The following is a 12,157-nucleotide window of genomic DNA, read 5'->3' on the forward strand; positions in this document are numbered from 1 at the left end:
CAAGCCATGGTAAAAAGAGAGGGAACCAGAAGGAAAGTCTACTCATTTTCATTGGTTCAGTTCATGGTGTGTTTGCTGTGGTTGAACTGGGATTTTCACCCCGAGGACATAGCCAATAAGAGAGCAACAGAAAAAATGTAATTTTATTTTTAAAAAAACTCTACAATTTGGAATTGCACCCAAAGAGCAATTAAAAATATGCATACCCTTTGATCCAGCAATACCACTACTGGGTCTATACCCAAAAGAGATCATGAAAAAAAAAGATAAAAACATCACTTGTATAAAAATATTCATAGCAACTCTGTTTGTGGTGGCAAAGAAATGGAAATTGAGTGAATGTCTATCAGTTTGGTAATGGCTGAACAAATTGTGGTGGTATATGTATATTATGGAACACTATTGTTCGATTAGAAACCAAGAGGGATGGAATCCAGAGAAGCCTGAAAAGACTTGCATGAACTGATTCCAAGTGAGATGAGCAGAACCAGAAGAACATTGTACTCCATAACAGCAAAATGGGGGTGATCATCAACCTTAATGGACTTGTTCATTCCATCAATGCAATAATCAGGGACAATTTTAGAGTATCTGCGATGGAGAATACCATCTGTATCCAGAGAAAGAACTGTGGAGTTAAAACAAAGACCAAAGACTACTACCTTCAATCTTAAAAAAAAAGTTGTCTTATGTACTACATATTTTTGCTATCTCCATTATTTTATTTTTTCTCAAGGATATGTTTTTTTCTCTCAACACATTCAATTTTGATCAATGTATAGCATGGAAACAATGTAAAGATTATAAGACTGCCTTCTGTGGCGGGGGGGGGGGGGGGGGAAGGCAGGGAAGGGAGGGTGGGAGAAAAATTGTAAAATTCAAAACCTTACCAAAAAATGATGGGCAGAATCTACTATTGTATATAATTGGAAAACAAATCAAATATTTTAAAAAATTTTAAAAAGATTCTAGGTAGGGACGGCTAGGTGGTGTAGTGGATAAAGCACCAGCCTTGGAGTCAGGAGTACCTGTGTTCAAATCCGGTCTCAGAAACTTAATAATTACCTAGCTGTGTGGCCTTGGGCAAGCCACTTAACCCCATTTGCCTTGCAAAAATCTAAAAAAAAAGATTCTAGGCAATAAAATACATTATGAAACTAAAAGGAATCTACAGTAACTCAGCAATATTGATTGAATGTAATGAATATATTATCTCCTTTTTTTTTGGTATTTGTTTTTCTACTCAATATTTAGACATATTCATCCCTACAAAATCAAGCAAATCATATTACTTTGGGAGGTAGTCTCTCAGAGAAAAATATAAGAAATATATAAGATAAAAAATATAAGATAAACAGGAAACTTAGCAGGGTCTATTTCTAGAGCAGGTAAGCTAAAACTATTGATAGATTTAAAAATAAATTTCTTCTTTATATTAACTGAAATTTTATTTTATTTTTCAATTAGTATATAATGGTAGTTTTCCAACATTCATCCATTTGCAAATTAAAAATAAATTTCTAAATCTTAACTTTCAGACAGTCTTTATATAAAAAACCAATGAATAAAAACAAAACCAAAATTATTTGAAGATTAATTCTGAATAGGAAGAAAAACTATTGGTACTGTAAACTGAAGCTAAGTATACAACTGATCAGAATTTGAAAGGGCACAAATAATAAGAACCATTATAAGTCTTAGAAGTATTCATTAGTGACTTAATTCAGCTAATACATGCTTTCAGTGGAGCTCATGAAAATATATTTTTCATATTAGGAGCTCTTTATAATATGATCCCCCAGACTGTAACAGTTATTAGCTATTCTTCAAATTACAGTAGAGACAAAAGTTAGCATGAGATTATGTAGGGAGCCCAACCCAAGGAGATTGTAGTCCATAGCAGACGTTGTTTCACATATCAGAGAATCTATCATTTTAAATCCCCATTATTACATTTAAAGCTTCAAATAAAATTGGTGAGCTTGGGGAAATTTGACTTATCTCAGGTAATATAAATTCAACCTAACTGATCCTCTTTTGAAGTTTTCATTGAAGGATATCTAGATCATCCAAGAACATCTCCAGTGAGTTAGAAATAGGTAGAATAAGTCACTAGCATGTAGTCCCTAAATATTTTGTAAGCCTCTGCAACTTGGAAGTTACCTTATAAACATTTTTACTCTCAGGAAGCTTCATTGGATGTCCATTCTCATTAGGGGCAATAGGAAACAAGATCAGCAAGAATGGAATTAGTAAATTTTGATGGAGAACCTCCAATTAAAAAATCCAATTTCTCAGAACCCCTTGCTTTACTTACACATAATTTAGTTAATACTTGGGCAATAACTATTGACAAATAGCAATAGAAAAAATTGTATTGGTATGTATATAGTTATATATGCATACACATATCTGAAAGAAGAAAGGAGGAACAGGAAAAAGTAGATTTAAAATTCCTTCCTTCCTTCCTTCCTTCCTTCCTTCCTTCCTTCCTTCCTTCCTTCCTTCCTTCCTTCCTTCCTTCCCTTCCTCCCTCTTTTCCTGTCTTCCTCCCTCTCTGTGAGTGGGAGTAGTGGGATGGATGGAGGGGAAAAATGCTTCATAATTTAAAAAAAAAGCAAACCAACCATTTAACCATTTATTTTTGAAAAAGAAAATGGCTCACAGGATACACCAGGTTTTTAAACTTCTAAGTATAAGAGAGACACTCATATGGGATAAGGTAGCCAACACTGCCTCTACACTATGCTAAATTTTCTAACCTGTACCAAAGCCTCAGTAGTCCTCCCCTCATTATTGCTGATTGAATAATAAAGATCATGAACAAGATACTGTAGTTTGAAAATTTGACAATTTGATATTTTTCTTTATGCTTTTTAATTTTTTTATGGTTTATTTTATATTATTACAATAATTTTGTTGTGAAAATAAACATAACCCCCCCCAAAAAAAAAGATAGAGAAGCCTCAAAAGAAATGAAGTGAGAAGGGAAAAAAAAAGAGTGTACTTCAGTCTGTGTTCAGATTCCAATGGCTCTGTCTCTGGGGAGGAGTTGCCTTCTCTATCTTAAGTCCACCAGATAAGTTGCTTCAATATCTTTTCCTGCTATTACTAGCTATATTTCCCTCCATTCTATTCTTCCCTACTCCCATTTATTCTACTCTCTCTTTCCTTTCACCCTGTCCTTCCACAAAAGTTTGTTGTATCTGATGCCCCTCTCCATGATATCCCCTCTTCTATCACCCACCCCTCCCCCCTCCCCATCCCCCTCATCCCATCCCTTTCCACTTATTTCCTCTGGGGTTAAGATAGATTTCCATACCCTATTAAGTGTGCATGTTATTTCCTCTCTGAGCCATTTTTGATGAGAATGAAGGCTTACTCATTCCCCCTCATCTCCCCACTTCCCCTATTGCAAAAGCTTTCTCTTGACTCTGTGAAATATCTTAGCCCATTCTCTCTCTCTTCTTTCAATTCCTTCCAGTACATTCTTTTCTCATCCAATTACTCCATCCTCTTCATATTTAGCTTCCTCCTTTGACCTGTCTATGTATCCTCCTTCTAACTATTCTTATAAATGAGAAAGTTCATATGAGTCATCAGTATCTTCTTCCCATGCAGGAATACAAACAGTTTAACATCAGTAAGTTCTTTATAGTTAGTCCTCATCCACCTCCCTCCATGCTTCACCAGAGTCTTGTACTTGGAGATCAGACTTCCTGTTTGATTTGATTCTGTTTGTTTCAGTAGGAAAGTTTGAAAGTTCCCTGTTTCATTGAAAGTCCATCTTTTCCCTTGAAAGAGGATGTTCAGTTTTCCTGGGTAGTTGATTCTTGGTTGTAATTCAAGCTCTTTTGCCTTCCAGAATATCATATTCCAAGCCCTACAAGCCCTTAATGGAGACGTTGCTAGATCCTGTGTAATCCTGACTATAGAGTTGAATTGCTTGTTTCTGGCAACTTTTGATACTTTTCTCTTTGACTCGGGAGTTTTGGTGTTTGGCTATAATATTCTTGGGAGTATTTCTTTGGGATTTCTTTCAGGAGGTGAAGGTGAATTCTATTTCAATTTCAATTTTAAACTCTTTGCTTCTAGGATCTCAGGGCAATTTTGCTGTATTCATTCATTCTTTCTTTCTTTCTTTCTTTCTTTCTCTCTCTCTCTCTCTCTCTCTCTCTTTCTTTCTTTCTTTCTTTCTTTCTTTCTTTCTTTCTTTCTTTTAGGTTTTTGCAAGGCAAATGGGGTTAAGCAGCTTGCCCAAGGGCACACAGCTAGGTAATTATTAAGTGTCTGAGACAGACTTTGAACCCAGGTACTCCTGACTCCAGGGCTGGTGCTTTATCCACTGCGCCACCTAGCCACTCCTGTATTATTTCTTGAAAGATGAAGTCTAGGCTCTTTTCCTGGTCATGACTTTCAGGTAGCCCAATAATTTTTAAATTATCTCTTCTGGATCTGCTAAGTTGGTTGTTTATTTGATGAGATATTTCATTTTTTTTCTAATTTTTTTCATTCTTTTGGTTTTATTTGATTGTTTCTTGATTTCTCGCAAAGTCATCAGCTTCCTTTAGCTCCATTCTATATTTGAAGGAATCATTTTCTTCAGAGAGCTTTTATATCTTGTTTTTGAGCTCCTCATTTACTTTTTTGGATTGTTTTTTTCCATTTGGCCTAAACTGGTTTTTAACATGTTATTTTCTTCATTGTTTTTTGTATTTCCTTCACCAAGCTGCTGACTTGGTTTTCATGATTTACCTGCATCGCTCTTATTTCCCTTCTGAATTTTTCCTCTACCTCTCTTTCTTGCTTTTCAAAGTCCTTTCTCAACTTATCCATAGCCTGAGCCTATTTTCTATTTCTCTTGGAGATTTTGGATACAGAAGTTTCTATTTTGCCATCATCTGAGTATGTATTTTGATCCTCCATAGGACCAGAGTCATTTTCTATGGTCAGATTTTTCTTTTTCTTTTATTTTCTCATTTCCTCAGCCTTTGACTGATTCACCACATTTCCAAGATTTTAGGGAGTTTTTTAGGACACTCCACTGGGATCTCAATTCCTTCAAGGTCTTTTGAGAGGCTCTGACTGCTCTCTTGCTTATGCTTTGGTATGTGGATAACCATAGGCCCTCTCCTCTGACCTGAAGCTGTGAGGAGGGTCCCTGCTTGGCTATGGTGGTATGAGAGCCCAATTTGCAACCTAGATCTGAGTGTGGGCAAACAGCAGAGTGCTGCCCCAGGGAGAGCAGAGAGACCTCTGCATTCTCTCCCATCTGTGGGCTGGGTACTTCGGAAGTTCTGGGTGGCTCTGCAGGTTCTCGCTGCAGGGCTCTGAGGCTGGGGCTAGGTGCTTACTCTGGTGCCACAGAGCTCTCTAATGGCCTCTTCAAGTTGTCTTAGCAGTTCCTGGGCCAAGAGGTCTGGAAACCAACCCCTCTGCCACTGACCTAGGAGCCCCCAGGGACCCAGGCACCCCAGGCTTTTCCTGGAAGACTGGAGCAGGTTTGATCTGGCCAGGCTGCTCTGGGGCCCTGATGTACTGTGCCTCTTTCCAACCTCTGGTCCTGGTGAAACAGACCTTTCTGCAGATCTTTTAAGTTGCCTTGGACTGGGAAATTGTATCATTTGACTTTTCTTTATGTTTTGCCCCTCTAAATTTTGGCTAGAGTGAAACGATTTTTGAAATTTTGGGGGACAAGTTTCCAGGAATTCCTGCCTTCACACTGCCATCTTGGCTCCCTATGCTTTGTGAACTGCCATTTATAATTTTTACATAATAAAATTTTAAAAATCTCAAGTATACTGTAAATTTTTTGAGGATAGGCACCATGACTTCTGATTCTTTGATATCCTCCATAGTTCCTAGAAAAGTATGGCGCATTTTAGGTGTGCATTAAATATTTACTGATAAATTGTTTCCCACTCTCACCTCAGCTATTCTTTACTTACTCCTCCCTGCAACTGTGTACTAAAATTCTATAATGTCTCTAAATCCTTGTCTAAGTAAAACTTTGTTAGGAAGAAGCATTTGCTCATTTCAAAGGTGCCTATGAATGATTGATTCTCTGATTATACAATATTTTGGATTATTCCTATCATTACTTATCTTGAATAATAGAGATAATCAAGACAATTGATAATAGGTTTCCTTTTTCCTTGTGTTTTTTTTTTTATCTTACACACAGGCAATAGTGATCCAAAAATATTTCCGAAGGTGGCATGCCAAGAAATATGTAGAAAACTTAAGAGAACAAAAAAGAGTAAGGTTGGAGTGGGAAATAGAAGAAGAAAGAAGGAAGGAAAGGGAAAAAAGAGAATGGCTGCAAAGAGACTATGAAAGGAGAATAGATCCATATTTCAAAGAAGACTTTGAACTTCTTTTCCATGCTTTGGAAGGTAAGTTTAATTTAATGTAGACTCTGTGTTTGTTGCTTTAAAATTTTCTTGATGGGACAACCATATATTTTCCAATAGCCAAGTGGGTTATAGTCTCCATTCAAGAGAAAGTGTTTTTTTGTGTGTGGATTTAAATTATAAACTTGGAACAAAAATAAATAAATAAAAAAGATTTGGGAATTAAATATTTTTAAAAAACTTTAGGATTTGATAAAATAGAACCAGACAAATGAACAATTAAGCAAAAAAAAGCCTGTTCTTGCTCTGTCTTTCAGAAATTCTACCTTCTAATTTTTCTTTAAATAGATAATATTTGCACGTATACATATATATTATGTAGTTAATATATGTAAAATTCTGATTGTGTTGATCTCAATTTATGTCACTTTGAATATGTCTTTCCATAATTCCTTGTATGTTCATATTATTCTATTTTGATGGCACAGAAATAATCTATTCCATACTAAAATTTAGCCAGCCATTCTCTAATTAGTAGGCACACAAGTTAGTTCTAACTTTTTGCAGTTACAAATGATGATGAAGATGATAATTTTTGTAGGGAAGCTAGATGGTGCAGTAGATAGAACCCTGGCCTTGGAGTCAGGAGGACAGGAGTTTGAATCTGGCCTCAGACACTTGTACCAGCTGGGTGACCTTGGGCAAGTCACATAACCCTGATTGCCTTGCATCCAGAGTCACCTTCAGTCATCCTGATCCATATCTGACCATTGGACTCAGATGGATTTGGAGGAGAAAGTGAGGCTGATGACTTAGCCCAGTCCCCCTCACTTAAATCTGATTCACAGGCTTGTCATGGCATCACCTCCCTGGTGTTGTGGTCTTCTTCAATAATGGGTAAACATCATTACTGTATTGTGTCTATTTTCTTTGTGCCACCTTTCACAAAACTGTAAACATTTATTTTATGAATGCTGCTAAATGTCTAACTTCAAACTGAGAAATTTCAAACTCTGTCTAAAACATAGCTCCTTATCCCCCTCCATATCTTTTCCTTTCTGAAATGTCCCCAATTCTAGTAAGAATCTCACCCTCCTCCCTGCCAGCTGGGCTTCCCACCTCAGCATCATCCTTGGGAATCTTGTCCTCTCCACCTTCCCAGCACTATCCCTCTCTCCACTTGGACAGCCATAGCCAGGCCTCATCACTGTTGCCTGTCCTAGAGTAGTCTCCTAACTGACTGTTTTTCTCCAGTCTTTGTCCCCTTCCACCGAGCCTCCTGGCAGATGCCCTCTCTGAATTATCAGTCTGGCTGCATCATCTCTCCTTGGCAAATTCCCCGGGATCCTATTATCTCAGGCTCTATCTAACACTCCAGCCTTCTTGTAACCAGCCCCTTCCTATCTCTACAGTCTTCCTGCATGACATCCCCCTCCATTCCTGGCCTGCCCTCCATCTATCTCCCCTGTACTGCTTTCACAGGCCTGGCTTGCTCAGCCTCTGCATTGCCCGCCCCCCCCTCCCCCAGTTGCTCTGGTCTTCTTCAAGACTGGGCAGGGGAAGCTAGGTGGCAGAGTGGATAGAGCACCAGCCTTGGAGTCAAGAGGACCTGAGTTCAAATCTGACCTCAGGCCCTTAATAATTAGCTGTGTGACCTTATAAGTACAAGTGTAGAAGTGAGTACATCATAAATGCTAATTGACTTCAGAATTATTAGTATAGTATCAGTATATGCAATTATTTAAGATTAACATACTTTAATTTTCTATAGAACTTTTTTTAAAGAGAAAGATTGTATTTATTTTGAATTTTGCAATGTTCCCCCCTTAATCTTGCTTCCCTCCTCCCACCCCCCACAGAAGGCAGGCTGTTAGTCTTTACATTATTTCCATGGTTGTATAGAACCTTTTAGCAAAATATAATACTTTCATTAATCTCTTGTAAGACTTTGTGGTTTGAATTCAACCCTATGTTATAACCTGTCATTTTTCTTTTTGATTGAATCATTGAGATAGCAACTCTTCCGCATAAGGAAATGTCCTCTACCAGTGCAGAGTAGCACCTTCTATTACCTATAGGGGAAGTCTCAAAAGAGTCTATAAATTGGACTGAAACCCAAACACTCATAGAAGAGCTTAAAAAAGAATTTAAAAACCAAAGAAAGGAGGAAGAAGAAAAATGGAAAAAAGAAATGACAGTCATGCAAGAAAATTCTGAAAAATTGACCAAAGAAATTAGTCTCAGCCCTTTCCCTGGGCATTGAGGAGTTAAGTGACTTGCCTGGGATAACCCCGCCAGTATGTGTCAGAAGTACTCTGCCAGATGACTAATTCATTTTGAATGTATTCCATTCTTTTTGAATTACTTGTCTTCTATAAAGAGAATACTGGTAGATTGTTTTTAAAATATGCTCTTATTCATTTTATCGGGGTATTTTAGTTTGTTTACATTTAACAAACTGGACTTTTCTTTGGTTGTTTTTTCCAATAGAATTCATCCTTTCTTATTTTTTAAAAATTATATTTATTTAATGCAATGTGATTAAATGACTTGCCCAAGGTGACACAGCTAGGCAATTATTAAATGTCTTGAGGCTGGATTTGAACTCAGGTTCTCCTGACTTCAGGGCTAGCATTCTCTCCACTGCACCACCTAGCTTTCCCTACTTTCTTATTTTTACTGTTTGTTGTTGATTCAGATTTAAGAAATCATTATAAACAAAATTTCTGTTATATATTAATTAATACTTGCATAAGTTGCTTTAATTTGAACTTCACTTTTATCAGTTGTTAGAGCTGTGTTTTGGAATTCTCTTCCTCGCCTTCCATCTTTTATGGTACATATGCTTGATAAAATTTGATGATTTAGTCAATGTGATGCTGAGATTTCTAAAATGTAATTAACAACTTGAAAGGTGTGAAATGTTTTAAATATTGATCTTTTTTGACTTGGAAGATTATTTGTTCATAAACTTCCTTGAAGTACCTATATTCTAGCTTTACAGGCCTTGACTATGATGTTAGAGAACTAAATTGCACCTAGTACAGAATAATTGGAAGCCAAACATATGCTTGAATTATTTAAATTATCAGAAAATAATCATGTGAGAACATGTCAAGAATATGTTTAATTTTATAGCTGCTTGTATTCCAATTTTTTATTGCCTGATACTACTTTCCTGATAAATGACTTCTATACTTCTTTTGGTAGTTTTAAAATATTTTTCCTTATTGTTGTTTAGTAATGTTGAACTTGTGACTAGTCATGGAAAAAAGCTTTGTTTTCTTAAGAGCCTGTGGGTTCTTTATAATTACATGTTGCTGATTCTCATCATCATCATCATCATCATCTTAAATCATTATTTACTAATTTTTGGAAATTTGGGACATTTTCTGGATTTATAGTATTAAATGAACTTGTTTTAATGTTCTCATATGTCAGAGATCTTGAGACTGTTGTTTCTCGGCTCTGCTTTTTTGAAGCTTTATTTGTGTTAATAGTTTGGATGGTGAGTGAGTTTTGTTTGCAGCATATAGATTCAGCTCCGCTGCTGTGTTGATATCTGTGTTTTCCACTACAATAGGTGCTTCTATGGTTTGGGTTGGTTTGATTCTTTCTCCAGCTTCTTGGGGGGTCTTTGTCTTCGTTCTTCCCCCCAGTCTTCCTACAGCATCCTGCGGTCCCGGCGTGGAGGTGGAGGTGGAAGGGCCTCGGAGCCCTGGGAGGTTAAGCCAAGGTCACCTGATGGGGGGCAAGAAGAGCCCAGGCTGGACTGGCTTCCGGTGGGGGACAGGGCGCATCTGCAGGAATGCTTGGCTCCTCCTGGTTTTTAACTTTTATCAAGCCCTGGCAGCCTCGATGGCGGGCCTGGCAGGGGATGCTGAGGAGGCCCGGGAGCTCGGGGAGGGCTGGGGCCGGAGGATCCGCAGGAAGTGCTGTTAAGGTCTGAGAAAAGTCCCCAAATACAGAACAGAGACACTCGACAGGATAGAGATGCAATAGCAAGGGTTTATTAAACTAGCTCCAGCTAGGGTTCCGCCCTAGGACAGGGCTAGGATCCTGGAACCCCGAGTAAAGTGAGGAGAGACCTTATATATGGTTTGGTAGGGGAGTTTCAAGCATCTGCCTGCAGATTGTCTTGAGATGGTGCTGCGTGGTCTCATTGGATGCAAGTCCTCGGAGAAGACCCCTGTTGCATGGTCTGAGGGCTGACCCGGCAGAATCCTCAGGAGCTGATCTGGCAGAAACCCAGCTAGCTGACCAAGCAGGGACTTAGGGGCAACAGTTCATAGGTTTCGACATTCAGGCTAAAGTTCACAGATTTCGAGACTCAGAGTCTTACAGTGCCCGCAGAGGGAAGGGCCCGGGAGGAGCTGAAGGCCCGGAGGCCGGAGGCAGGGTCGAGGCCCAGGCGGGGCTTCCCGAGGGCCCCGGGCTAGAGCGGCGGAAGCAGCTTCTTGTGCCTGCTTGTGTGTGTACGCGTGTCTGCACGTGTAACTTGCGTATGTCCCCAGATAGAGACCCGTACACACACAGCACCCGAGCACCTCCCAGACTCCGGGCCGCTGGGGGCAGCTGGGGTGGTGCCATTGCATACTGAGGAAACGGAGGCCAGCCCTGGGGAGCCGCCGCAGGCCCAGACGCCAGGCCCAGCGGGGACAGAGTGCGGGCCTCGGGGTGCCTCGGGGCCAGACTGCAGCCTCTCCCGGCAGCTGCGGACAAAACAGAACGCGAAGCCGAGAGAGAAGGAGGTTAGAGACGAGGGAACGGCGCCGTCGGAAGGGGCCCTTACAGCCCAGATGGTTTTGGAGTTTCAAAATATTAATGTTAAAAGTATTAAAAACTAAAAGAGCCTTGAAAAGCTAGCTAATATGATCTAAAAGAGGCAGAAAAGCAAATTTAAAAGAATAGTAACTGAGCAAGGTGAGATCACAACAAAGAAGAAATAAAAAGAACATTCAGAATTTATTATACAGTTATGTGCTACTTAAAACCAAAGACACACACACACACACACACACACACAATACACACACACACGGTCTACAAAAATGCAAAATACACAAATTGATGGAAAACTAGACAGAGATCTTAGATACTCTTACCTCAGAAAGGAAATTGAACCATCCTCAAAGAACTACCAAGGGTCGTGGGGGGAGCAACGCCTCATCTGGATGGATTCACAAGAGACTATATCACATTTTTTAAAGAATACTCAGTACTTATACTACACAAATTATTTTTTAAAATTTAGAAAGGAAGCACCCTATTAGAATCCTTTTGTAAAACAAATATAATCCAAATACCTAAACCAGGAAAGGATAAAACACAAAGGGACAACTATAGACCATTGTCATTAAGTGAATATTAGTTAAAAAAATTTTAAGCAAAATAATGTTAAGCAGATTATAGTGATTTATCCAAGAAACCATTCATTATGAGCAAATGATATTTAAATCAAGAATGCAAGTTCACCATTGGGAAAGCAATCAACAGAATCATTTTTAAAACCAAAACCTTCAAAACCATTTAGTCATCTCAATAGAAGCAGCAAAGGCCATTGGCAAAGTACAGCATTCTTTTATGCTTAACACCCCCCCCAAAAAAACCCCATAAGTATAGATATGGAGGGACTTTTAAATATATATACATATATATATATGTATATATATCTATCTATATATATATCTCATAGGGGCAGCTAGGTGACACAGTGCATAAAGCACCGGCCCTGGAGTCAGGAGGACCTGAATTCAGTCAGCCTCAGAGAATTAACAATTACCTAGCTGTGTGGCCTTGGGCAA

At 38.7% G+C, this 12,157-nt stretch overlaps 1 protein-coding gene across 1 annotated transcript in view; it reads left to right on the forward strand.

Annotated features, from left to right (window-relative positions):
- Positions 1–12,157, forward strand: part of IQUB (IQ motif and ubiquitin domain containing) — a 109,420-nt gene that overhangs the window by 52,483 nt on the left and 44,780 nt on the right. Inside the window, 1 exon segment of the mRNA XM_074193806.1 lies at positions 6,185–6,395. Coding sequence (XP_074049907.1) covers positions 6,185–6,395 — 211 coding nt within the window.

This window comes from Macrotis lagotis, chromosome 7 (genome assembly GCF_037893015.1).
Source record: "Macrotis lagotis isolate mMagLag1 chromosome 7, bilby.v1.9.chrom.fasta, whole genome shotgun sequence".
NCBI classification, from domain to species: domain Eukaryota; kingdom Metazoa; phylum Chordata; class Mammalia; order Peramelemorphia; family Peramelidae; genus Macrotis; species Macrotis lagotis.